This window comes from Schistocerca nitens, chromosome 1 (genome assembly GCF_023898315.1).
Source record: "Schistocerca nitens isolate TAMUIC-IGC-003100 chromosome 1, iqSchNite1.1, whole genome shotgun sequence".
Taxonomy (NCBI): domain Eukaryota; kingdom Metazoa; phylum Arthropoda; class Insecta; order Orthoptera; family Acrididae; genus Schistocerca; species Schistocerca nitens.
The window spans coordinates 505922544-505948618 of record NC_064614.1 but is presented as its reverse complement, the minus strand read 5'-3'; the positions used below and the strand labels follow the sequence as shown (position 1 = coordinate 505948618).

General features: G+C 41.3%; 1 protein-coding gene across 3 annotated transcripts in view; it reads right to left on the bottom strand.

Annotated features, from left to right (window-relative positions):
• Positions 1 to 26075, bottom strand: part of LOC126252933 (centromere protein I-like) — a 370827-nt gene that overhangs the window by 54767 nt on the left and 289985 nt on the right. For all 3 annotated transcript variants that reach the window (XM_049953938.1, XM_049953931.1, XM_049953948.1), the window contains exon 13: positions 2987 to 3166. In XM_049953938.1, coding sequence (XP_049809895.1) covers positions 2987 to 3166 — 180 coding nt within the window. The remainder of the gene's footprint in view (positions 1 to 2986; positions 3167 to 26075) is intronic.

Here is a 26075-nt window from a genome sequence, read left to right as displayed (position 1 = left end):
TGGGAGAGCCAGTCATGACAAAACTCTACCATCTGGTGAGCAAGATGTATGAAACAGGCGAAATACCCACAGACTTCAAGAAGAATATAATAATTCCAATCCCAAAGAAAGCAGGTGTTGACAGATGTGAAAATTACCGAACTATCAGTTTAATAAGTCACAGCTGCAAAATACTAACGCGAATTCTTTACAGACGAATGGAAAAACTAGTAGAAGCGGACCTCGGGGAAGATCAGTTTGGATTCCGTAGAAATGTTGGAACACGTGAGGCAATACTAACCTTACGACTTATCTTAGAAGAAAGTTTAAGAAAAGGCAAACGTACGTTTCTAGCATTTGTAGACTTAGAGAAAGCTTTTGACAACGTTAACTGGAATACTCTCTTTCAAATTCTGAAGGTGGCAGGGGTAAAATACCGGGAGCGAAAGGCTATTTATAATTTGTACAGAAACCAGATGGCAATTATAAGAGTCGAGGGGCATGAAAGGGAAGCAGTGGTTGGGAAAGGAGTGAGACAGGGTTGTAGCCTCTCCCCGATGTTATTCAATCTGTATATTGAGCAAGCAGTAAAGGAAACAAAAGAAAAATTCGGAGTAGGTATTAAAATTCATGGAGAAGAAGTAAAAACTTTGAGGTTCGCCGATGACATTGTAATTCTGTCAGAGACAGCAAAGGACTTGGAAGAGCAGTTGAACGGAATGGACAGTGTCTTGAAAGGAGGATATAAGATGAACATCAACAAAAGCAAAACGAGGATAATGGAATGTAGTCAAAATAAATCGGGTGATGCTGAGGGGATTAGATTAGGAAGTGAGACACTTAAAGTTGTTTTGCTATTTAGCGAGTAAAATAACTGATGATGGTCGAAGTAGAGAGGATATAAAATGTAGACTGGCAATGGCAAGGAAAGCATTTCTGAAGAAGAGAAATTTGTTAACATCGAGTATAGATTTAAGTGTCAGGAAGTCGTTTCTGAAAGTATTTGTATGGAGTGTAGCCATGTATGGAAGTGAAACATGGACGATAACCAGTTTGGACAAGAAGAGAATAGAAGCTTTCGAAATGTGGTGCTACAGAAGAATGCTGAAGATAAGGTGGGTAGATCACGTAACTAATGAGGAGGTATTGAATAGGATTGGGGAGAAGAGAAGTTTGTGGCACAACTTGACTAGAAGAAGGGTTTGGTTGGTAGGACATGTTTTGAGGCATCAAGGGATCACAAATTTAGCATTGGAGGGCAGCGTGGAGGGTAAAAATCATAGAGGGAGACCAAGAGATCAATACACTAAGCAGATTCAGAAGGATGTAGGTTGCAGTAGGTACTGGGAGATGAAGAAGCTTGCACAGGATAGAGTAGCATGGAGAGCTGCATCAAACCAGTCTCAGGACTCAAGACCACAACAACAACAGGTACAGATCTATCGGTGAGCGAGCGGTTGTATATGATTGCTAAGTAGTGAGCTATTGTATCAGCGTAATCTGAAAGGAACTTAGTTGGTATACAATCTGGACCTGAAGACTTGCCCGTACCAAGCGATTTGAGTTGCTTCGCAACCCCTTAGGTATCTACTTCTAAGAAACTCATGCTAGCAGCTGTTCGTGTTTCAAATTCTGCTCCACTCACTATCTCCAGATGACAAAATGTAAACTTAGATAACATCAGTGACCTACAAATAAAAAATGATAATAGACACATAAACCCATAGCAACTGGAATACCAACATGGAAAACAGGAACACTACGAACTGCAAACTACTGTATACGGTTTCTGTCAGTCTAGCAGAATACAGGCAAGCATTATTCTGGAGTAGCATCACTTGCGCGCAGTCTTCCTGGTTGTTGTACTTGGACTGCATCTGCAAGATATCTTAGTTGTTGCAATAAATGTCAGTTGCAATGGTTACACCTCAGGAAAGCAATTTGGAGTATACCACACAGTCAGTATTCCACCAGATGCATAACATTATCTTTTGTGGACGCATAAAGGGCTTTGTACGATGAGTTGTTACTTTACTTGCACTCAACTATTCCTTTCTTTTCCTTATGTTAGCATAAAGACATCAATTCTTATCACCAGCGATGATACAGGATAGGAAAGGTTGGTGTTGTTCATGAACCCACTCATGATGAACAAGCAGAGAGAGATGCATGTGTGGCCTGTTGCTGATTTTGGCTTAAGACATGCAGTAGCCACGTGACTGAACTGTCTCCATTGCATGCAAATGTTGCACAATGATGGAATGATCACAGTCCGTCACTGCCAGTTCTCGAACACACTAACAAGGATCATTGTGGATTAATGCATTTAAATGATATTGATCAAACCCCAAAGGTCTCCCTGAACGTGGAGAGTCACTAATGTCAAAATGATCCTCCCTAAAACGAGAAAACCATTTTCTTCCCATGCTTTATACAATGGTGTTATCCCCACACACAGCACAAATGTTTCAGACTGGCTTCTCTGCTGTCATCCCTCTACTGAACTCAAACAGAAGAATGTGTCTGAAATGTTCCAGTACTCCATTTCCTAGCATCCACTGCTCCACTCACTATCTCCAGATGACAAAATGTAAACTAAGATAACATCAGTGACCTACAAATAAAAAATGATAATAGATACATAAACCCATAGCAACTGGAATACCAACATGCAAAACAGGAACACTACGAACTTATGCACCAACCTAATACAGTACACTGAGATCACTTATCCCCTAACACAACTACATTAAATTTCACGAAAACAGTTTTTCACTGTTTTGCAAGGCTAGAAATACATATATGCTGCCTCAAACTACTGATTTAGTCAAAGGCAGCATTTTTTAAAATACTTCTCATTATTTCTTAAATAACTTGGCATTAAAGCAAAGTTTTTCATTTTTCCTACTCATCTGGGAAATAACTTTCAAAAGTGTGTCACATACTACTTGACCATTGCACTTTTCAAAAAGCAATGCATATTCAGTACTTATTATGATGCAATTACCTTCTCATAGAACATGAGGACTTCAGGCAGTAAAATCGCTGTGGACTCTGCTTGAGAAAACCCTTGGCCAAACATGTATGACGCAAACTTCAGAATGCACATGTAAGTTCTTTCAGGATTCCATTCAGGAGTTACATGTAAAAACAAGTCACAATGGTCTCTGTAATGCCGAGCAAGCATCTGCAACAATATACAAATAAGACAGAATCAGGAATTGTCCAGTCTACAAAGATTGGAGAGTTAAGGAATAAATTCATAACACTTCAAATTGGAAAAATTTCTAAAATCTTACAGCATGCCCCTGGAAAACATGATTCAGTTTTAAAGTAACATCCTTAGAAATTATGATAATTACAGTAACAATGCTCCCCCCCCCCCAAAAAAAAAATCTATTTTGTAAACAAATGGCTCTGAGCACTATGGGTCTCAACATCGGAGGTCATCAGTCTCTTTTGTAAACAGTAAGCGTAGTACACCAAAATCACATTCCCCACAATTTCCCAACACTTATTAGGGAACTGAAAATATAGAAGAATATGAAAGCTCTCTCTCTCTCTCTCTCTCTCTCTCTGTCTCTCTCTCTCTCTCTCTCTCTCTCTCTCTCTCACACACACACACACACACTACAATCCCAAACACTGGTACAACAATTGAAACATTCACCTGGGTAACCCATAATCAATCTCATTATGCTGATGGCAAATTGACATTCATTGGAAGAATCTAAGGAAATTAATTCAGGAAGAACATGATAATGCATACAACTATTATTTAACAAGTTCTTGAGTATCGCTCATCAGCCCCGAACCCATACCAAGTATAATTAATAGAAGGCGTCAACAAGAGCAGCACATTTGGCTATCAGTTCATTTAATAAGTGTCACTGATACCCCGATCTAACACCGGTGACAGATTGCACAAGAGGTGTTGTGTATTACGAAGATGTTTACTGTCTAAATTCCAAAAGAGTAATTTCAAATCGTATTAAAGTGACATATTACTGTCTTTCAATACAAAAGTTCTTATGGAGACTTGACAGCAGTCGCACTTCCTGAGAACCATTTAATGAAATGGTATGGCACAAGTGATATCTGCACACAAAGTAAGCTCAACCTAACATTAAAAGGTGACTTTCAGAAGCTAAATTGCTCCAAAGAAATTTTTGCACGAACTATACCCATAGGTGTGATCTTATATTCATGGGGAATGGGAAAGTAAAGATTAAGCCTTATTGGAAAAAATTTATACTATAAAATTAATACAAAGCAATAGCCAAAGTAAGGGTAGTCTGAAAGAGCACATCAGTGAAATCAAAATCTTTTACTACATAACATTCAATACCATGAAGCTCCACTCTGCACATTTTAACATGCTTAGATCCTCCTCGGCATGCTGTGCACAAGATGGTTGCAGCACTGTTGCTCAAGCTTGTCCCAGGCCCTGATGGTGATCCTTCTGAGGTCATTCAACATGTCCGGTGAGCACCTGCGATGATGCACCGCAAGCTGCAGTCACTCATAAATGTGCTTAATCAGGTTCAAATCAGTGCAAATGTTGTTCAGTCATTCTATTCAGTTGGTGGCTGCCTTCTAGAGGAACATTTTGCTACAAGGGCGTGGTGTGTTCACACATTATTGCCTTGAAAGATAAATTCATCATTATGATGATAAATGTAGGGTTGGAAAATAGGTTGGAGGGTTCTGCCCCGATACTGCACAACCTTCAGATTACCCTGTTGCTGATCCCCTCACACTCTCACATGACAATCACAAAAGGTCTCAGAGTAATTTTGTAATCATTACTGATCCAGGAATCCCTTGTTTGCTTTCTTTGCAGTCCACGGCGCATTGGAGTTTGCACTGTTGTCTGTAACAGAAAGCTGTCATGCCAGTTGATTGTGTGGAGACGGTGATGTACTGTCTGGGCCAACACAGCCGTCCCAGTTTCCACCAAAAAGACATCATACACTCTTGATGGGTTCTCCTCAGTGTACCTACAAGCCACAGTTTGTAGGTAGCACTCACAACACATGTTGCCTACCTCAGGCAATCACCACAAGACAGATATTCATTAATTTGTGTCCCACAATAGCAGTTGTATGTTTACATGACATTGCTGTTATGTAAGCCAGTTTGATGATGAACTTCCCATCCTGAAAAGCTTTCTTGGTGTTATAATATGCCCACTGTCTCAGTTTGAAATAACACTTTGTGGTATGTTGACAGATTGAACATTTTACACAAGGTGTACTGTTCTGTTCACAACTGAAGATGTTAGATGCTCTACTGGACTGCAGAGGGTGTAGATCTGCTTTTACCTCCATCTCACAGTAATGATTTCCTGTGATCAAAAAGAGTATTGAGAAAGATATTTCTGATTTTCCCTTTTTTTAAAAAAAGAAAGAAAGAAAGAAAGAAAGAAACTATGGAAAATGTGAGGATTTATATATATATAACAGAGGGAAACATTCCACGTGGAAAAAATATATCTAAAAAGAAAGAAAGTGATGAGACTTACCAAACAAAAGCGCTGGCAGGTCGATAGACACACAAACAAACACAAACATACACACAAAATTCTAGCTTTCGCAACAAACGGTTGCTTCGTCAGGAAAGAGGGAAGGAGAGGGAAAGATGATAGGAAGTGGGTTTTAAGGGAGAGGGTAAGGAGTCATTCCAATCCCGGGAGCGGAAAGACTTACCTTAGGGGGAAAAAAGGACGGGTATACACTCGCACACACACACATATCCATCCGCATATACACAGACACAAGCAGACATTGTCTGTGTATATGCGGATGGATATGTGTGTGTGTGCGAGTGTATACCCGTCCTTTTTTCCCCCTAAGGTAAGTCTTTCCGCTCCCGGGATTGGAATGACTCCTTACCCTCTCCCTTAAAACCCACTTCCTATCATCTTTCCCTCTCCTTCCCTCTTTCCTGACGAAGCAACCGTTTGTTGCGAAAGCTAGAATTTTGTGTGTATGTTTGTGTGTCTATCGACCTGCCAGCGCTATATATATATATTTTATGTGTTGATGCATACGTTTTGTATAATTAAATGAAGATAAACAAACTTGGATCCCCAATACAAAGGAAGACATAGACACAAACAAAGGCATAAGTAAAATATGAAGCAAAATATGCCTTCTACAACCAGACGTTCCTTCATAGGCAAAAGAGGAGAAAGAGCAAAAAGAAATGATACAACTGTGAAATCCCAACAAGTCAAGAGCAGAACAAGGTACGATGAAATTAGCCTGGAAAAACATAGACTTTTTCTATTATTATATAACTTATGAGATGAACAGAATTTTCCTTTTATGAATGCTACATGTTTGGAATATCAGATACTTTCACATTACATATTACAATGACTGAAAACTGAAAAAGTGCATGTATTGGGTGGGGAGAAGGGGTTAAGTTCACCAACAAAATGTATTCTGGTATACTTTTTTCCAATGGTTCGACAGTCTCAGAAACTATAAATTTACTGTGCTCCTCGTCCTTACTGTAGTCCAGTAAAGACTACTATATGGTTGACTTTAATGAGCTTCACAACACAATCCATTTCTCCCCTTCTTCCAACAAATTTCTATGTCGCACAGGTAATAGGTATTGTGAAAATCTGAAATTTTCTTGTGATGATATGAGCAAGGAATTTACTTTATACAGACCCACAGAAGATAGAAGGTTTCCAACAGGTAGTGCAACTTCCTCGGAGTAGATTAGTGATGCTGGTTGCAGTCTTTCTCAGGGAGAAAAGGAACAATCTGTGAGAACGAATAGTCAGGATACATCTACACACATTGTGTGTGTAATATTGTGATTAATGAAACAAACAGCTGTGTCAAACAATGAGCAGGCGGCCTGCTGTACTTGAGCTGACCAACAGAGCTCATTTGGTTACATACACTGATAAGCAAGAACATTATGACCACCCACCTAATAGTCGGTACCGTATGGCCACCTTTGGCATTGATAACAGCAGCAATGTGTTGTGGTATGGAAGCAATGAGGCCTTGGTAGGTTCCTACAGGGAGCTGGCACCACATCAGCACACACAAGTCTTCTAATTCCCATAAATTACGGGGAGGGGGACGACGAGCTCTGACATTATGGGCAGTCACATCCCAGATGTATTTAATCGAGTAACTTGCCACTGTGTTCCTCACACCACTCCATCACACTCCTTGTGTTGTGATGGCGGATTATCTTGTTGAAAAATGTCACTGCCTTTGGGAAACATAATTGTCTCAAAGGAGTGTAAAGTTCTGCAACCAATGTACAATACTCTTTGGCTACCATGGTGCCTTGCATGAGCTCTACTCGATGCATGGATGCCCACGTGAATGCTCCCCCCCAACCCCACCCCCAAGGGCATAATGGAGCCATCACAAGCTTGTCTCTGGCTCACAGTACAGGTGTCATGGAGCTGTTCCCCTGGAAGATGATGGATTTGCACCCTTCCATCAGCATGATGAAGAATGTAACAGACCATGCAATGCTCTGCCACTGCACCAATGTCCAGTGTTCAGTGTTGATGGTCGCATGCCCATTTTAGTCACAGTTGTCGATGTCATGGTATTAACATTGGCACATGCATGGGTTGTCAGCTGCAGACGCCCATTTTTCGATGTGTTCGGTGCACTGTGTGTTCAGACACACTTGTACTCTGTCCAGCATTGAAGTCTGATGTTAGTTCTGCCACAGTTTGCCACCTGCCCTGTTTTACCAGTCTTCCCAGCCTATGACGTCCAACATGTGTAATGAAGGGTGGGTGGATACCCAACCAAAAATCATCTGGATAGGTTTCCACCTTGGTTTCGCCCCATGTTGAAGACCACAATAATTTCATCCTAAAGGACATTGCAATTACAATGGTAACAATTTTCATTCAAGAGAACACAATCACAATAATAATAATTTTCATTTTAGGGGATACCATGAGAATAATTGGAACAGAAAATGACGACAGAGATTTTGGCACCATAAACAGAGATTGGCATGGGCACAAAGACACAAGAAGAAAAGAAACTATAAATATCCTTTTCATGACCCATGGGACAAGTGTACCACAATTCACTTTTTCGTGCTGCACGACCAAGGGGATAACAGAAACCCCACATCTGTAGTGTGCTGCCATCTACTGGAAGCCTTCGCTACTACTTTAAAGCATTACAGACTTCTTCCCGCCAAGTAGCTGCATTCTGCTGGAAGTTGTTCGATGCAGTGAACTTGTTTGATCGCTTCTGTGAAAGTTTTTGCATATTTTTCAACTTTTCTTTTGTAAATAAGCAAGGTAAGCATAATAACCATATTTATTGTGTTTCTTATCATTTATTAGTAAATATTATGTGAAATTTCAGCGTAAAATGTACTTCAGTGATTTGGTAAATAGTTTTTAGTTTTTGATTGCATGAAATATGAATCACATGGCCAGTGGGACATATTTGTCCCACATATTATTTATAATTTCGTTTTACATTCGACATTTTGGCTTTATTTCTTTCTCTGTGCGATGCTACATCACTTGGCTCAGTAAAGAATTCATACGATAACAATAAAAACAGCAGCAGCAGCAACAACAAGCAGACCTTATTTCCGTTTTCTTTTTAGAAATGTCATGTCTGAAAGATAAAGAACTTCTTGAGTATTACTTTTCGCTTCCTGATAATGAAGAATTTTCGGAGGAAGAAGGTGATGATGACGCTGGAGATAATCTCGCCCGTCTTGACGCATCCAACAGTACATCTATTAATACTACACCACCTAGGACATTGGCTGAGCCACGTAGTTATGGTTGTCACAACAATGGTGACAGTGCTAGAATGGAGGTGTCAGAAAATGATGGTATTGCGTGTGCAGTAAAAGAAAATGTCACCAAAATTACCAATAACACAGCAAATGAACTTATTGTGTGTGCAGAGCAAGAGAATGGGGCCGAACATGCCAATGAAACCGAAACACAGTGGAATGACAACGAAACTTAGTTTGAAAACTTATCGGCATCTCTTGATGGAAGTACATATATAAAGATTGATTTTGGACCAAATGATAAAGTAATAGATTTTTTTTTACAATTTTTACTGATGATTGTTTGAGGAAGATCAAAGATGAGACTAATCTTTATGCAACTCAAATATGTGACAACATTACTAGAGGTAAAAGGGTAAGACTGGCCAGCTGCAATTGGAAAGACACTGCCGTTGAAGAAATAAAATATTTTATTGCCATTCACATTCTAATGGGAATACATAGACTGCCTGAGCTGAGTCACTATTGGTCCACCGACCCACTTTTAGGTGTAAGTGGAATTTCTCAACTAATGAGTAAAACCAGGTTCAAAATGAAAACATTCACTGCAATGACAATGCTACAGCAGTACCGAGAGGTGAAGCTGGCTACAATCTACTATGCAAATTACACCCAATAATTGATGCTATCAATAACAATTTGAAAGAAGTACACACTCCATCAAGTATCATGGCTGTTGATGAAAGTACGGTCCCATTCAGAGAGCATTGTTCTATAAAGCATTACCTTCCAATGAAGACTGTAAAACGAGGTTACAAAATTTGATGTCTTGCTGATTCAAAAACAGATTTCATAACTCAGTTTGAGGTGTGTACTTGAAAGAAGGACATCCAAGACTCATTGTTCAGTTTGGGAGAAAATGTTGTGCTCCATCTTACTGAGTCATACATGCAGTCTCACCAACTAATTGTGTCCAATAACTTCTTCACGTCGAACAATCTGATGAAGTCACTAAATGAAAGAGGACCTTTTGGAGTTGGAACAGTGAGGACAAACAGGAAGGGACTTTCAGGTATGATGAAGAAACAAGACAAATTACAACCGGGGCAGTTGGCAGTTTATGTTCAAAACAAAGGTATGTGTCTCAGCAATAAAATGGCAAGACAACAAGACTGTGATGATACTAAGTTCTTATCATACCCAAAAGATGTAACCTTTGTCAACAGGAAAAACAGAGATGGTACTTCATCAGAGGTCTTCTGTCCTAAAGCAGTTGCAGAGTATAATGTATTTATGAGAGGTGTAGATTGCTTTGATCAAATGCATGAGAGATATGCAATTGGAAAGCGATCTCTAAAGTGGTGGCATCATCTTTTCTTTTTAGTAACTGACCTGGCAATTGTTAACAGTTTCATAATGTGGAGCCGTAAGCATAGAGGAGGACATAACCAGTTATCCTTTCACCTTTCGCTTATCAGACAACTAACAGAAGGTCATAAAATCAAAAGAAGAGGAAGACCAAATTTTCTAAGAAGAAACAAACCGGGTGTCATGACTGTACCAGATGAAGTTCGCCTTCAAGCTGGAAAACAATTCCCAGTAAAAGACACAAGGAAGCACTGCAGGTTATGGAGCACAAAGCAGAAGGAAGTACGAACCGACATGATGTGCATACACCACAAAGTTCCTCTATGTGCACATCCCTGCTTCAAAAAATTTCATAGAAAATAAATGTTCCTGATATCGGCATTGGTAAAATCAACATCAAACATTATTTACAATATAACCCTTGTATTTGTATAAACTGGTCACAAAAATTAATTATTTTTTGTAAAAGTTGCAGCTGAAATTAAATGTTCTCTCTTATGCTCTGTTTTTATTCAAACCTATGCAATACTCCCACCTAATGACCAATGGGACATATAAGACCCACCTGAAATATTAAAAAAGCTGATTGTAGCAATCATACACTTTTTATACATTTCACTTTAGAAAATATTCCTTAAGCAAAATACAAAACAAAAATTTAAAAAACTGATTAAAAAATAATTTGGTCATGAAAGGGATATTCATGAATTAAAAAACTAATAGGTGTCCCACTGTCGGTCCGCACGGCAGGGGTGAAATGCATGAGTAATAAATGGAAGAACATCAATAATAATAATAATTAAAAACAAACAGATTCATGTGAAGTAATGAGTTATTATTTTAAAAATGTGGACTATTCTATAAATATGATGTCTGTAGAAAATGAAACTTGTCAACCAATCAATCTGAGAACTGCAGGTAAGGAGATTGAATACACATGTATCAGTAAAAAGGCAGGAAATATCATAAACTTAACAGAATTCTATAATTGGGTAGAAAGAAGTAACTTGACTGAGAATAACCAGGCTAATGATGTACATGATGATTTAGGGATTGAAGCAGTTATGAGGGAACCAGGCGAGCAAAAGTTGGGCACTGTGTTAATGAACAATGACCTATGAATAAATAGATACAAAAGCAGTATTGCAAATATTAAAGAGAAAGATGTAGATGACGTTTATGGTATTAAGGGGAATAATTGTGGTGATGACTTTGTGGCAGTAGATGAAGAAAAGTATTTTATTTGTTTCAAAGAGAAAGTGGGTGTATAAGAAGCTTTGGGTGAAAATGGTGAGTATATTAATGTTTTAGAGATACCCAATGATGTTGCTAATGATTTGTATAATATTGATGCTAGTGCCACAGCTAATAGGTTCTATGATTTAACTCCTTGTGAAGAAACATGTACACATGATATGAAAACTTTAATAATTAAATATGACAAGGAGATTAGGCTACCTGTTGAGGAGAACAAAACTGAATTATTTCTGGATAATAAAGAGGGGTCCAGAAAATGTAGACAATCTTTGATAGTCAATATTAATGGAACAAAATGACATACCATTACAATTCTTGCACAGGGGAAAGGTAATTTTGTGTGTTCAAAGTGACCCCCATTAACAGCCGAACAATGTTGATGCTACGTATCTGTTGACCAAAGTATGGTTGTCAGTGTTGCCGGTGTAATAGCAGCATAGGATGCCCCGATGTTTTCTCGTAGCTAGTTCAGCATAGCTGGCTTCTGTTGGTAAACTTCACTTTTCAAGGTCCCCCATAGGTAGAAGTCAAGAGGTGTAAGGTCTGGAGACACTATCAGGTATTCAACAGCTCCTCTAGACCTATCGATCATCCAGGTAGATTTTCATCCAAGTAGACTCTGACATTTCTGTGCCAGTGAGGTGTAGTGCCATCTTGTTGTACATAATTTTTTTTATTTCCAAATACCTTCCAGATGCCCGGTAAAATTGATGTTTGCAGCATATGTAGTGGCAGCTGCCGAACTGAGAGGATGCGCAGCAGCAGAACTTGTCTGATAAATAGTAAATTAATTTAGTCTTTTTTTTAGACTTACACACTACTTAAATTAATTTACGCTAAGAACAACACACACATTCATGCCCGAGAGAGGACTCGAACCTCCAACGGGAGGGGCCGTGCAGTCGGTGACATGGCGCCTCTAACCGCGTGGCCACTCCGCGCGGCTCACATGCTTCTGATAAGAAGTGAACTATACTTGTGTATTTTACTATGTAGACAATTGGTTAGAAAATTAATGATAGTTTTTGTTTTTGCGTAAGTGCTGTGAATATCCTTGTGTAGAGGGGCTTCCTAGTGCACATGTTCCCACCACTAGAAACTTCATCATGCCACAAAGTTTTAATTTTGTGCTAGTAGACAGCGTAGAGTTTAGATTAGTGCATTCTAGTTTGAATATTTATCTTGTGCAGTAACTTTTCGGTAAACAGGATTTCTAATAACAGGTATCTGTAAATATATCAACTACAGTACAGAAATTTATTTCTGTTTAATAGCTTGGAATGAAAGTAAATCTAATCTAATCAAATCTAATGTAATGTAATCTAACTTGTGGTCTCAGAGTACAGTGAGAAATCTGTACAGCTACTTTTAGTGTTACTTTGTTCTCCTTTGCTATATTTTGTATACACTTCAAATTCAGTAGCACCATTTGAGACCTTATATCTATTTTATACACTGTATGATATGGCTTGGGACTCTGCTTGTTGTAAGCAGGACACAAGGAGAGTTGGTTGCTGTCCGAAAACAGCTGGAAGCTGTGTTGGCTACCGTCGACAAGCTTCTAGCTAATGCTCAAAGTTGCGGTGATGTTGCGGCACCAGTGAGAAAACCTACGACACCCTTGGTGCCACTGGAATCCCCTGGTGACCCGGACGTTCGCTGTGCCTACTGATACGCAATATCTAGCTGGTCTGTCCTCACTCCAGAGTGGGTGACAGACGGTGGTGGGTTCGCGTGTCACTGGGCGGAAGGCGAAAGAGGGAGCAGGCCATGTGGCTGGCTCCCTACATCTTAACAACAGGTACAAGGTGCTACCCAGTGTTGTTGATAACTGAGCCAGCAGAGGATGCCTCTCCTGTTGGGGCAGCGGTCGATTTTCCTGCCCAGTGTGGACAAGTACAGAGGGTAGGTATGCTTGTCGTTGGGAGCGCCAATGTTAGGCGGGTAATGGACCCCCTCAGGAAGATAGCAGGTAAGGTGGGAAAGAATACCAGTGTGCATTTGGTATTTTTGCCGGAAGGTCTCATCTGTGATATGGAGGATGCCCTGCCAGTGGCTATCGAGCGCAATGGATGCAACAGGGTGCACGTAATGGCACTTGTCGGCACGAATGACATCTGCTGCTTGGGATCCGAGGCCATCCTTGGCTCCTTTCGGCAGCTGTCTGATTTCGTGAAGGCAACTAGCAACACATGCAGGGTGCAGGCTAAGCTGTATTTGTAGCATCGTACCCAGGGTTGATTGCGGTCCTCTGGTTTGGAGTAGAGTGGAAGGTCTAAAGGTGAGGCTCAGACGACTCTGCGATAGTATGGGATGTGAATTTCTCGACCTCCACTATCGGGTGCAGAATTGTACAGTTCCCCTTAATAGGTCAGTCGTGCACTACATGCAGGAAGCGGCTGCTAGGGTAGTGGAGTACACGTGGCGTGCACATCGGGCTTTTTTTGGTTAGAGAACCCCTCCCTTGGGACCAAAGACAATTTGCCTGTTAAATCAGCCACAGTGCAGAGAACCTTGGTCCTCATAGATCAGAGACAAAGAAGATTAATAATATTTTAGTAAACTGCAGGAGCATCCGAGGAAATGTCCCAGAATTATTATCACTTACTGAAGGTTGCAATGCACACATAGTATTAGGAACAGAACACTGGTTGAAGCCAGACGTCAATCAGACCACCTGGGTCAGGATCTGTAGTTTGAGAGTGCTTCAGACAGAACTTGCAGAATAGCATTAGTAGTTTTCCTGATCATGCCGTTGTAATAGGGGGTGACTTCAACTTACCAGGTATAGACTGGGAGTGTTTCGCCATCAACAATGGCACCAGAGACAGGGATTCTTGTGGCATTGTTCTGGATGTCTCGTCCGAAAATTACCTTGAGCAGGTAGAGAACCAACTCGAGAGGGTAACGTCTTAGACCTCCTGGCAGCAAACAGAACTGAACTTATCGAATCAGTTAACACAGAGGAAGGTATCAGCGATCATAAGGTTGTGACAGCAACTATGACGATGGTTCCTACAAGGAATGTTAAGAAAGGTAGGAAGATATATTTGCTCAGCAAGGGTGACAGGATACAAATTTCAGAATATTTCAGCAGTCAGCATCAAATATTCGGTGATGAGGACGAAGATGGAGGGGAAAAATGGAAAAAATTCAAAAACATCGTTCAATGTGCCCTAGACAAGTATGTTCTGAGTAAGATGGAAAGATCCGCCATGGTTTAATAGCCATGTTAGAAAAGTGCTACCTAAACAAAGAGCGCTTTATCTCAGATTCGAAATAAGTAAAAACCTAGCTGACAAACAAAAGCTGAATGAAGTGAAAATGAGCGTAAGGAGAGCAATGAGAGAAGCGTTAAATGATTATGAAAGTAAGAAGTTGTCAACCGACCTGACTAAAAACCCTAAGAGATTTTGGTCTTATGTAAAATCAGTAAGTGGGTCAAAATCATCTATTAATTCTCTCAGCACTACACTGGCACCAAAACGGAAGATAACAGAGAGAAGGCTGAAATACTGAATTTAGTCTTCCGAAGTTGTTTCACCGCAGAAGATCGTAACACTATCCCTCCTTTCAATTGTTGTGTGAACGTCAAAATGGCAGATATTGAGATAACTGATCACAGAACTGAAAAGCAGCTACAATTGCTTATTAGTGGAAAGACGTCAGGACCAGATGAGATACCAATAAGATTCTATAAAGGTTATGCGAAAGAACTTGCTCCCCTTCTAGCAGTAATTTATCGTAGATCGTTTGAGCAACGAAAGGTACCTAAAGACTGGAAAAAAGTGTAGGTTATTCCTGTTTCTAAAAAGGGCCGTAAGACAGATCCACATAATTATATACCTATATCATTGACGTCAATGTATTGTAGAATTATGGAACATGTTTTATGCTGAAGAATTATGATGTATTTAGAAAACAAACATCTCCTCTATAAAAATCATCATGGATTCCACAAACAGAGATCCTGCAAAACTCAGCTCACCCTATTCCTCCATGAGACCCACAGTGCAATGGACAATGGCACTCAGGTTGACGCCATGTTCCTTGATTTAAGTAAGGCATTTGATACATCCTGAATTGCTGTTTAATTTGGGGAGGGGGGGGGGGAGGGGGGAACGAGCTTATAGAGTGTAGGAGTAGACTTGCGATTGGATTCAAGACTTTCTAGCAGATAGAACTCAACACATCACTCTTAACAGAATAAAATCAACAGATGGTACCACTGGGAAGTGTGATAGGAGCGTTGCTGTTTCAATATATTCTATTAGAAAGTGTCGGATGCTCTTTAAGGCTATTCGCAGATGATGCAGTTGTCTGTACCAAAGTAGCAAAGCCAGAAGATAGTAAGAATTTGCAGAATGACCTGCAGAGAATTGACGATTTGTGCAGGCTCTGGCAGTTGACCCTGAATGTAAATAAATGTAACATATTGTGCATACATACGGAAAGAAATCCACTACTGTACAGCTACACTATTCATGACAAACAGCTGGAGACCGCGTCTGCCATAGAATATCCAGGTGTAGCTATCCAGAGCAACCTTAAGTGGAATGACCATATAAAACAGCTAGTGGAAAAAGCAGACACCAGACTCAGATTCATTGGAAGAATCTTAAGGAAATGTAACTCATCCATGAAAGAAGTGGCTTATAAGGCTCTTGTTTGCCTGATTCTTGAGTATTGTTCATCTATCTGAGATCCCTATCAGGTAGGACTGATAGAGGAGATAGAGAAGATCCCATGAAGAGCGGCGCGTTTCGTCACGGGATCATATAGCTGGCAAGAGAGCATTATGGAGATGCTAAGCAAACTCCACTGGCAAACATTACAAGAGAGGCATTATGCGTCACAGAGAGAGTTACTATTAAAATTTTGGGACAGCACTTTTCAGGAGGAGTCAGACAACATATTACTTCTCCCTAAATATGTCTTGCTTATTGGCCAAGAGGAGAAAAATCAAGAAATTAGAGCCAATACAGAGGCTTACCAACAATCATTCTTCGCATGCACTATTCGCGAGTGAAACGGGGTTGGAGGGATCAGACAGTGGTACTGAAAATACCCTCCGCCACACACCATTAGGTGGCTTGCAGAGTATGATGTATATGTTGATACACCTCACCCGTTATGATACCATCAAAGAGACAGCACTACCATCCGGTAGATTAATATGTTTCTCCACATGAATGTAAGAATTTTAGGAGCCCAGATCACGATGCTCTGGCAGTTTACAGAACCGTTCTGCTTGAATTGCACTTTGTTACAGCAGTAACCATCCCTGCAAACCGTTCATCCTTGCAAAGCATGCCTTAAAACCACTCGTAGTACTCCATCCTTCGATCCAGGTTTTCCTCGTTCACACTGTGCAGCAATCATAGAATGTGCACTTTCCACTTCGCAACCTTCAGAATTCATCATATGCTTGATTGGCTTACCAACTTTCACGTACACCCTGCTTCACAGATTTTTGAGGTGCCCTAGTAAAATGTTACAAAACAGCAGTGCTGGAAGCTGGACTTGTTCATGTTTTTGGTTGGCCAGACCTTTCCTTATGCACATCCTGAACAGTACCATCAGCTTCAAATTTATCCAGAATATGATAAATAACTGTACATGTTGGTGGCCAAGGTCCATACACATTACACCATTCCCATTGTACCTCCATCATGTTTTCACACTTCCAGTATCACTTCTGTAAGTCCTTGCATTACTCAAATGACAATCTTATATCATTTATTGCTGTACTGTCATCTGCTGGAAAACACACATGAAGATCTGTTGAGAAAATGATGGACTATGCCACCATGCAAAATTGCAATGATATGTCATTTTGTTCCAAAGATATTAACTATCAAAGGGTGTGTACATTTTTCTAGATTCCTCTGTATGTGACTAAACAGTTAAGCTATTGGTGAAAATGAGAATTTTAGGAGAATGATTATTAATGGTGCAAAACTTTACATCCTGATTGGCAGCACTGTATTAAGTACAATACTGTTGAACAACTGAAAGGTAAGTACCATTTTGATGAACAGTATACTTCATCAAAGTGCCTTCCATTATGAATGTAGAATGCATTCAATGACTGTGATATGACTTTCAAAATGATGGAGAACAGCAATCAGTCGTTTCCTTTCTGGCTCTATTAAAGCTAATCCAGATTACAGCTAGTAAATAGCCATTATCAATGCAGTATTTCGGATTTTTAATACATGCTCTAGTGTGTCACCCCTGTTGTTCATGCTCAGTAATACGTAACTTACTTCCAAACCATAACAAAAAAAATTTCTTTCCGCTTTCAACACTACCGCTGCTAAAAAATCCATCGTTCCCAGTTCACAAACAGTGCCTTTCGTCTATTAAACAACCATTTTGGCTAGTTCTTACAACTTTAGCTTTATTTCCATTTCCGTTTTTCCCACATCACCGATCATTTTTTAGCTGCTTCCCACAGGTTTCAACTTCATTATTTCTTCGTCAGACAATTGTTAGCCTCATTTTCATAATCTGCCACCGTAAAACCACTCCTTTTAATACATTTACACGCAGTTTTTTCGAAATTTTCCCGAATTTCTCCACCCTTTAAAGTGTTTTGGAGGCAACACAACCACCTAACCTTTGTGCACATCGTTGTTTACCAACCTAAGTTCACCACAGGATCGACATTGCTCAGCTTCAAGCAACACTTTTTTGACTATTTTCACACTAGATTTCCATTTGCTTTCTAGTTCACCTTTATCTCTCTCTCTCTCTCTCTCTCCCCACAGAACGTATCTCTGCCTACGTAGATCAACACCTTCAACCCATTACATGCAGTCTTCCCTCCTTCATCAAAGACACCAAGCCTTCCAGGAAATATGTAAACAAAGATGATGTGACTTACCAAATGAAAGTGCTGGCAGGTCGACAGACACACAAACAAACACAAACATACACACAAAATTCTAGCTTTCGCAACCAACGGTTGCCTCGCCAGGAAAGATGAAAGGGTGTGGGTTTTAAGGGAGAGGGTAAGGAGTCATTCCAATCCTGGGAGCGGAAAGACTTACCTTGGGGGAAAAAAAGGGCAGGTATACACTCGCACACACACACTTTCCTGACGAGGCAACCGTTGGTTGCGAAAGCTAGAATTTTGTGTGTATGTTTGTGTGTCTGTCGACCTGCCAGCACCTTCATTTGGTAAAGTCACATCATCTTTGTTTTTAGATATATTTTTCCTCATGTTACACTTTTCCACCTTCTAATACCATGCCATGCTCACAACATCCCCACAATGACCCCATTAAGTTTTATTTACATTCCCTCCGCAAACATGCCTTCGCCCTAGCCAGATTACACTCCCATATTTTATTTACTCAGCCTTGTCTGTCATTTGGCATTACCCCCAAAGGCCTCACACTTAAAGTTCCCATCTCTGGCTGTAACCCTTCTTTCCATCAGTCCCTATACCAGTTCCAAATTGAACAATCCATAGCCCTCACCCGCCTAATCCTTCACCTACACATCAACTCAGCCAATGAACACACCCATCAACTCCTATCCCTAATAAAAGTCCTCAATCTTTCCTCTCCCACATCCACACCAGCTGTTCCAAGCATCCTCCTACAGGCCAACCACAAATTAGAACAGCATGCCACCCTCCACCTCAAAGAAACTATCCAATCTCCTGGTTTCCCACCTCCGGAAAGGCAACTCACTCGCCCTCCACAACCTTTTCAACAAACCTCAACCTCCTCTCATTGCACACACACCCAGTCTCTCCCATCTACTCAATCTCCCACTTCCAGCTCCACTCCCCCCAAAACCTCAAAATTCTAATAAACCCAATCTGGAACCACAACACCCCAATTCAGTAGTTAACCTTTCCTCCAAACCTCTCTCCCAATCCGAAACCTCGGTCCTATCCAAAGGCCTCACCTTCAGCCCTACTCCCAGATTCAACCAAACAACCCTCGTCAAAGATTTACTGTTCTACACTCGTACTCTCTGCTGGATATATCACTTTGCCACGAAGAAAAATAATCCTAATCCTACTCCTAATGATCCAACTCCCCAAGACACTATCCAAACTGAACCCTACCCGGAACAGTTGCGTCCTCCGTCACAGCGGGACCCACCTCCTCTTCCTCAAAATCACCCTCTCCAAGCCTTCCAGGAATTTCTCACTTCCAGCCTTGCTTCTCAATCCTTCTTGAAAAACCTTAATACTACTCCCAACATCACCACAGCTGAAGCCCAGGCTATCCGTGATCTGAAGGCTGACTGATCCATCGTCATTCTTCCGGCTGACAAGGGTTCCACGACTGTGGTACTTGATCGTTGGGAGTATGTGGCTGAGGGACTGCGTCAGCTTTCAGACAACACTACATACAAAGTTTGCCAAGGTAATCCCATTCCTGATGTCCAGGCAGAGCTTCAAGGAATCCTCAGAACCTTAGGCCCCCTACAAAACCTTTCGCCTGACTCCATCAACCTCCTGACCCCACCGACACCCCCTACCTTCTACCTACTTCCTAAAATTCACAAACCCAATCATCCCGGCCGCCCCATTGTAGCTGGTTACCAAGCCCCCACAGAACGTATCTCTGCCTACGTAGATCAACACCTTCAACCCATTACATGCAGTCTTCCCTCCTTCATCAAAGACACCAAACACTTTCTCAAACACCTGGAATCCTTATCCAATCTGTTACCCCCGGAAACCATCCTTGTAACCATTGATGTCACTTCCTTATACACAAATACCCTGCACGTCCAGTGCCTCGCTGTGATGGAGAACTTCCTTTCATGCCGATCACCTGCTACCCTACCTAAAACCTCTTTCCTCATTACCTTAGCCAGCTTCATCCTAACCCACAACTTCTTCACTTTTGAAGGCCAGACATACCAACAATTGAAGGGAACAGCCATGGGTACCAGGATGGCCCCCTCGTACGCCAACCTATTTATGGGTCACTTAGAGGAAGCCATCTTGGTTACCCAAGCCTGCCAACCCAAAGTTTGGTACAGATTTATTGATGACATCTTCATGATCTGGACTCACAGTGAAGAAGAACTCCAGAATTTCCTCTCCAACCTCAACTCCTTTGGTTCCATCAGATTCACCTGGTCCTACTCCTAATCCCATGCCACTTTCCTTGACGTTGACCTCCATCTGTCCAATCGCCAGCTTCACACATCCGTCCACATCAAACCCACCAACAAGCAACAGTACCTCCATTTTGACAGCTGCCACCCATTCCATATCAAACGGTCGCTTCCCTACAGCTTAGGTCTTCATGGCAAATGAATCTGCTCCAGTCCTGAATCTCTGAACCATTACCCCAATAACCTGAAAACAGCTTTTGCATCCCGCAACTACCCTACTGACCTGGTACAGAAGCAAACAGCTAGAGCCACTTCCTCATCCCCTCAAACCCAGAAACTCTCAAAGAAGAACCCCAAAAGTGCCCCACTTGTAACAGGATACTTTCCAGGACTGGATCAGACTCTGAATGTGGCTCTCCAGCAGGGATATGACTTCCTTAAATCCTGCCCTGAAATGAGATCCATCCTTCATGAAATCCTCCCCACTCCACCAAGAGTGTCTTTCCGCCGTCCACCTAACCTTCGTAACCTCTTGGTCCATCCCTATGAAATCCCCAAACCACCTTCCCTACCCTCTGGCTCCTACCCTTGTAACCGCCCCCGGTGTAAAACCTGTCCCATGCATCCTCCCACCACCACCTACTCCAGTCCTGTAACCCGGAAGTTGTACACGATCAAAGGCAGAGCCACGTGTGAAAGCACCCACGTCATTTACCAACCGACATGCCTACACTGTGAAGCGTTCTATGTGGGAATGACCAGCAACACAATATACACATCAAGTCATGATTCAAAAACACTGACAAAATATTTACAGAAGAAAGGAAGATATGTAGAAGCCAACCTCAGGAAAAATCAATGTAGGAGAAATGTAGGAACACACGAGGAAATATTGACCTTACAACTTATCTTGGTAGGTAGGCTGAACAAAGGCAAACATATTTTATAGCATTTGTAGATTTAGAGAATGCTTTTGAAAATGTTGATTGTAATACACTCTCTACAATTCTGATGGTAGCAGGCACAAAATACAGGGAGCAAAAGGTTATTACAACATGTACAGAAACCAAACTTCATCTATATGAGTCGAAGGTGTAGTAGAACTACCAGATTAAGAGTAAAATTTGTGAGCAGGTGCAGTGGAACATTGGATTCACTGCTAGTGGCTGGTGAATGTGACACGAAGACATATGTGTTAAGGCGACAAGTATGCAAAATTACTAGAGTGGGCAACCTTGCTTGGCACAACTTTCTAGCGCCATGGTAATGAGAAGCACAGGCAAGGCAATGTCTCCATCACTGGGGTTTCAGTGGTGTTGCCAACAATGTGATCAGGAGCAGTGCATTGGCAAAACAAGTGTGCTGCTATCTGGTATAAATAACCGTTGATTTTGTTGCAGAAGCACTGGCACTCCATCAGCACCACCAGGATGCAGGTGGTACACCAGACTAGAAGATAAAATAGAGACCCCAGCCGCAGCCACAGGTTCTAACCCTATTGGGATACTTGCTTTCTGCACTACGTCTACCCTTTGCACTTGGTGCCACAGCACAGTGGACCTGCCAGTCCATTCCAGCAGCAGTCGAACTCCTGCCAGAAGGCAGCAGGTCACACCCCCGGCACAGCAGCCACCTTACAAAGACACCTGGGCGTGGTCATTCATTGAAGTGCGGCTGCTTCTGGAAGATTCCTGTAAGCACCGCTGTCGCCAGTGGCACAGCTCTCGCAACATAGCCACAGGCCTGGCACTGAGTGCAGATGTCAGCAAAGCAGGATGACAACAAGTGTTGCAACCAGCTTGTTGGACTCTAGCTGCCACCTGACTTCTGACCCACTCCTTCGGGGCAAGTGTATGACTGCCTCCCCAACGCACTACTGAACCAATGTCTAAGTTGGAAATGAAGTGTTAATTTTTGTCCACAAAACTTTTCTACACTTACTTTTTACTTATTGTGCATGGTATCCTTTAAAATACTCTCCTTCACAGTTGATACACCGTTTCGACTTCCAAAAGCAGTCTTGGTACGCCTATGACCGGATCGTGCAAAGTGTCATCTGCGAATTTTCTTTCATCTTGTCTATCGTTGCAAATCTTCATCCTTTAAATGGGGTTTTCAACTTTGGAAATAAAAAAAAGTCCGCAGGGGCCGGGTCTGGAGAGCGTGGAGAATGAGGCAGCACAGTGATTTCATATGAATGTGTGGGTGTGTTATGGTGATACAAGAGCCACGAATTGTATCACCACATTTCAGGCCATTTCTTTCTCAAAGGTGTTGCAACACATCCTAATAGTACCATTGATTATCGGTTTGTTTCTGTGGCAAGAATTCATGATGAACTAATCCTTCAAAGTCAAGGAAAACTATTAGCACGGCTTTGATATTTGACCTGACCTGACCTGACAAGCTTTCTTTGGTCTGGGAGAACCTTTACCAACCCATCGTAAAGACTGAATCTTGATCTAAATGTCATAACTAGATGCATGTCTCATCACCATTCACAGATAGCAAGTTGAAGGTCTTTCTGGCCTTGACTCATGAGCCATGGGACGAACTTGGCAGCAACATGATGCATTCCAAGGCGCTGTGTCAGGATTTCATGACATGAACCAATGTTACATTCTTCTGCAATCTCTTGGGCAGTCAGTCTTCAATTGGTACATACAATTTCATTGACGTTCCTTCATGAGCGTCTCCGGTAGTCGTCGAAGGGCGCCCTGAACGAGGGTCGTCTTTAACTTCTGTATGGTCATTTTTAAAACTGTGTGAATCATTTGTAACACCAACATGGCTTAAGCACTCTTCACTGTAGGCTTCTTGCATATTTGGTGTGTCTCTGTAAATGTTTTCTTGAGTTTCATGCAAAATTTAATGCAGATGCATTGATCCTCTAACTCTTCCATCTCGAAATTCACAAACTGTGAGACACAATGTTCTATTCAGTACAGCACTGAACAATAACTAACAACACACAATGATGAAACTTCCGGCAGTTACACATTAAACACAGGCATGTGAGGGATGCCAACTGCATTTCGCTCCAACACACTCACCACTGGCGCGAAATTACGAATGTTCTGGAATTTTTTTGAACAGACCACGTATTTCATAATTTCATATTTGTGTTTGAATAAAGGATAGAAGTGTTCAAATGGCAGAGTCAGAGGCAGATTGTGTCACTTGGCTAGAGGTAGTTCAGACATTAGTTAATGAGTTAGTGCAATGGAGAGCAGAAAATAAGGTCTTGCTTAGTGAGATTACAGCTGGAGATGAGTAGTTAGCATTGATCATGGCTCTGAATATTGTAATAGATCCAGTTGCTGTAACTTTGTCAACCCTTTCCTGAAAGGTTGTCTGAGAATGTGATGCCATTTGTGGAGGACCTGACAAAATCGGTGAGTGCTAGTGGTTAGTCTAATAACCAGTTGTTTCAGGTAGAAAAGTTACAGTTAATGGGACGGGCAAAGACTTTTGTAAGATGCAGGGAAGCACTGAATAAGCTGGAGACTTTTCGGCAGTTGAAACAGGCACTTCTGCATAGGTATACGAAACAGAATAGTGTCAGATTCTTTTGGGAACAGTTGACCACTATTAAAAAGAGGCAAGGGGAAGCCATGGAAAATTTTATGGCAGAATAAGGCAAGTGAATGTATGAACATATGAACTTCCTCAGATTGATGATGCAGTTTTGCTGCAAGAGGTCAAGCAGAGGGGGCTCAATGTGTTCCTAAGCGGTCTGCCACTGGATATGTCAAGAAAGGTGTACACAGGAGCACCTACGGATTTCCATCTAGAGACGGAGAGTGAAGAGATTGATGTGTCGATCGGTGTGGGAATATGCGTGGCATATTCACTGCAAATGTGATGCATTACAGTTTTTGATGTACAGGGCATGTGCGAAAGCAGAGCTGCCAACCTCAGTGGGATAGAGGTGGTGTTAACAGCATTATGGGAATAGTATTAGGCATGGACGGGAGGAAGCAAGCAGCCATTAAATGCAATAGGGAACCTGAAATCCACCAAAAGGCATTCCCATTAAAATTAGATGCAACAAGTATGTATGCAGAGGAGGACTGTGCATTAGTGGGTGTGGTGAAGGGAAGGAAGTACAAGTTCTGTAAGACACAGGGGCACACGTGGTGATGGAACTCACCATGCTATACATTGTGCGGGGTAGGAATAGATTTTCAGGTGGAGCCAGTCGGGTTTAAGCAGTGTGTAGAAGTTCTTGTCATATCCAGTCTGCATTTTATGTCCTCTCAAAACAGCCATCATCAGTTATTTCACTGCGCAAATAACAAAGCTCATCTACTACTTTTAGTTTCTCATTTCCCAGTCTAATTGTCTCAGAACCACGTTAAACTCCAAGTGTATCCCATTATCTTAGTTTTAATTTTGTTAACATTGATATCATAAACTCTTTTTCAAGACAATATCCATTCTGCTCAACTCCTATTCCAAATCCTTAGCTGTCTCTGACAGTATTACAAGTAATCAACAAACCTCAAAGTTATTATTTCTTATTCCTGAACTTTATCCTTTTCAAAACTCTCCTAGATTTCTTGTACTGCTTGCTCAATGCACAGATGGGATAACATTGGGGATGGACTACAGCTCTGTTCATTCCTCCTCAAAGTTATTATTTCTTATTCCTGAACTTTATCCTTTTCAAAACTCTCCTAGATTTCTTGTACTGCTTGCTCAATGCACAGATGGGATAACACTGGGGATGGACTACAGCTCTGTTCATTCCTCCTCAATTACTGCATCCTTTATGTGTCCTTCATACCCAACCCCGGGAGTGGCATTGGGTTACTACATTGTCAGGGAGCTGGATAGCCAAGGGATGAGACTGGGTAAAAGGCCAATGAGGCCCAGGAAGAAGAAGCTGTCAAAATTAACTTTATTTTCAATTTATACATTGTTTCTGCAGCATTGTGGGAAGGTGACCACACCCTTACATGACAGGAGAGTGCCCGGTATTCAGTCAGGCAGCCCTAGCATCTATTGAGCTTGCTGCAGCATGTGCTGGTACCCTGATTTGCTGATGTCTGCACTTTGCACTGGGCCCATGGGTTTGCTGCATGATCCATAGCACCAACATTAGTGGCATATATTGGTATCTTGAAGAGGTAGCTCCTCTTCAATGAGTGACCGCATACAAGTGGCCAAGGTGAGTGGGAAAAGGCACTGTAGCAGCGACCTTCCATCAGTACAAGAAATCTATGAGAAATTTGAAAAGGAAAATAAAGTTCAGGAATAAGAAATAATAACTTTGAGGTTTGTCGATGACTTGTAATACTGTCAGAGACAGCTAAGGATTTGGAATAGCAGTTGAGCAGAATGGATATTGTCTTGAAAAAGAGTTTATAATATCAATGTTAACAAAAGTAAAACTAAGGTAATGGAATACACTTGGAGTTCAGCGTGGTTCTGAGACAATTAAATTGGGAAATGAGAAACTAAAAGTAGTAGATGAGCTTTGTTATTTGCGTAGTGTAATAACTGATGATGGCTGTTTTGAGAGATATAAAATACAGACTGGACATGACAAGAAAAACATTTCTGAAAAAGCAGAGCTTATTAACTTCTAATGTAACTGGTATGAAGCCTTT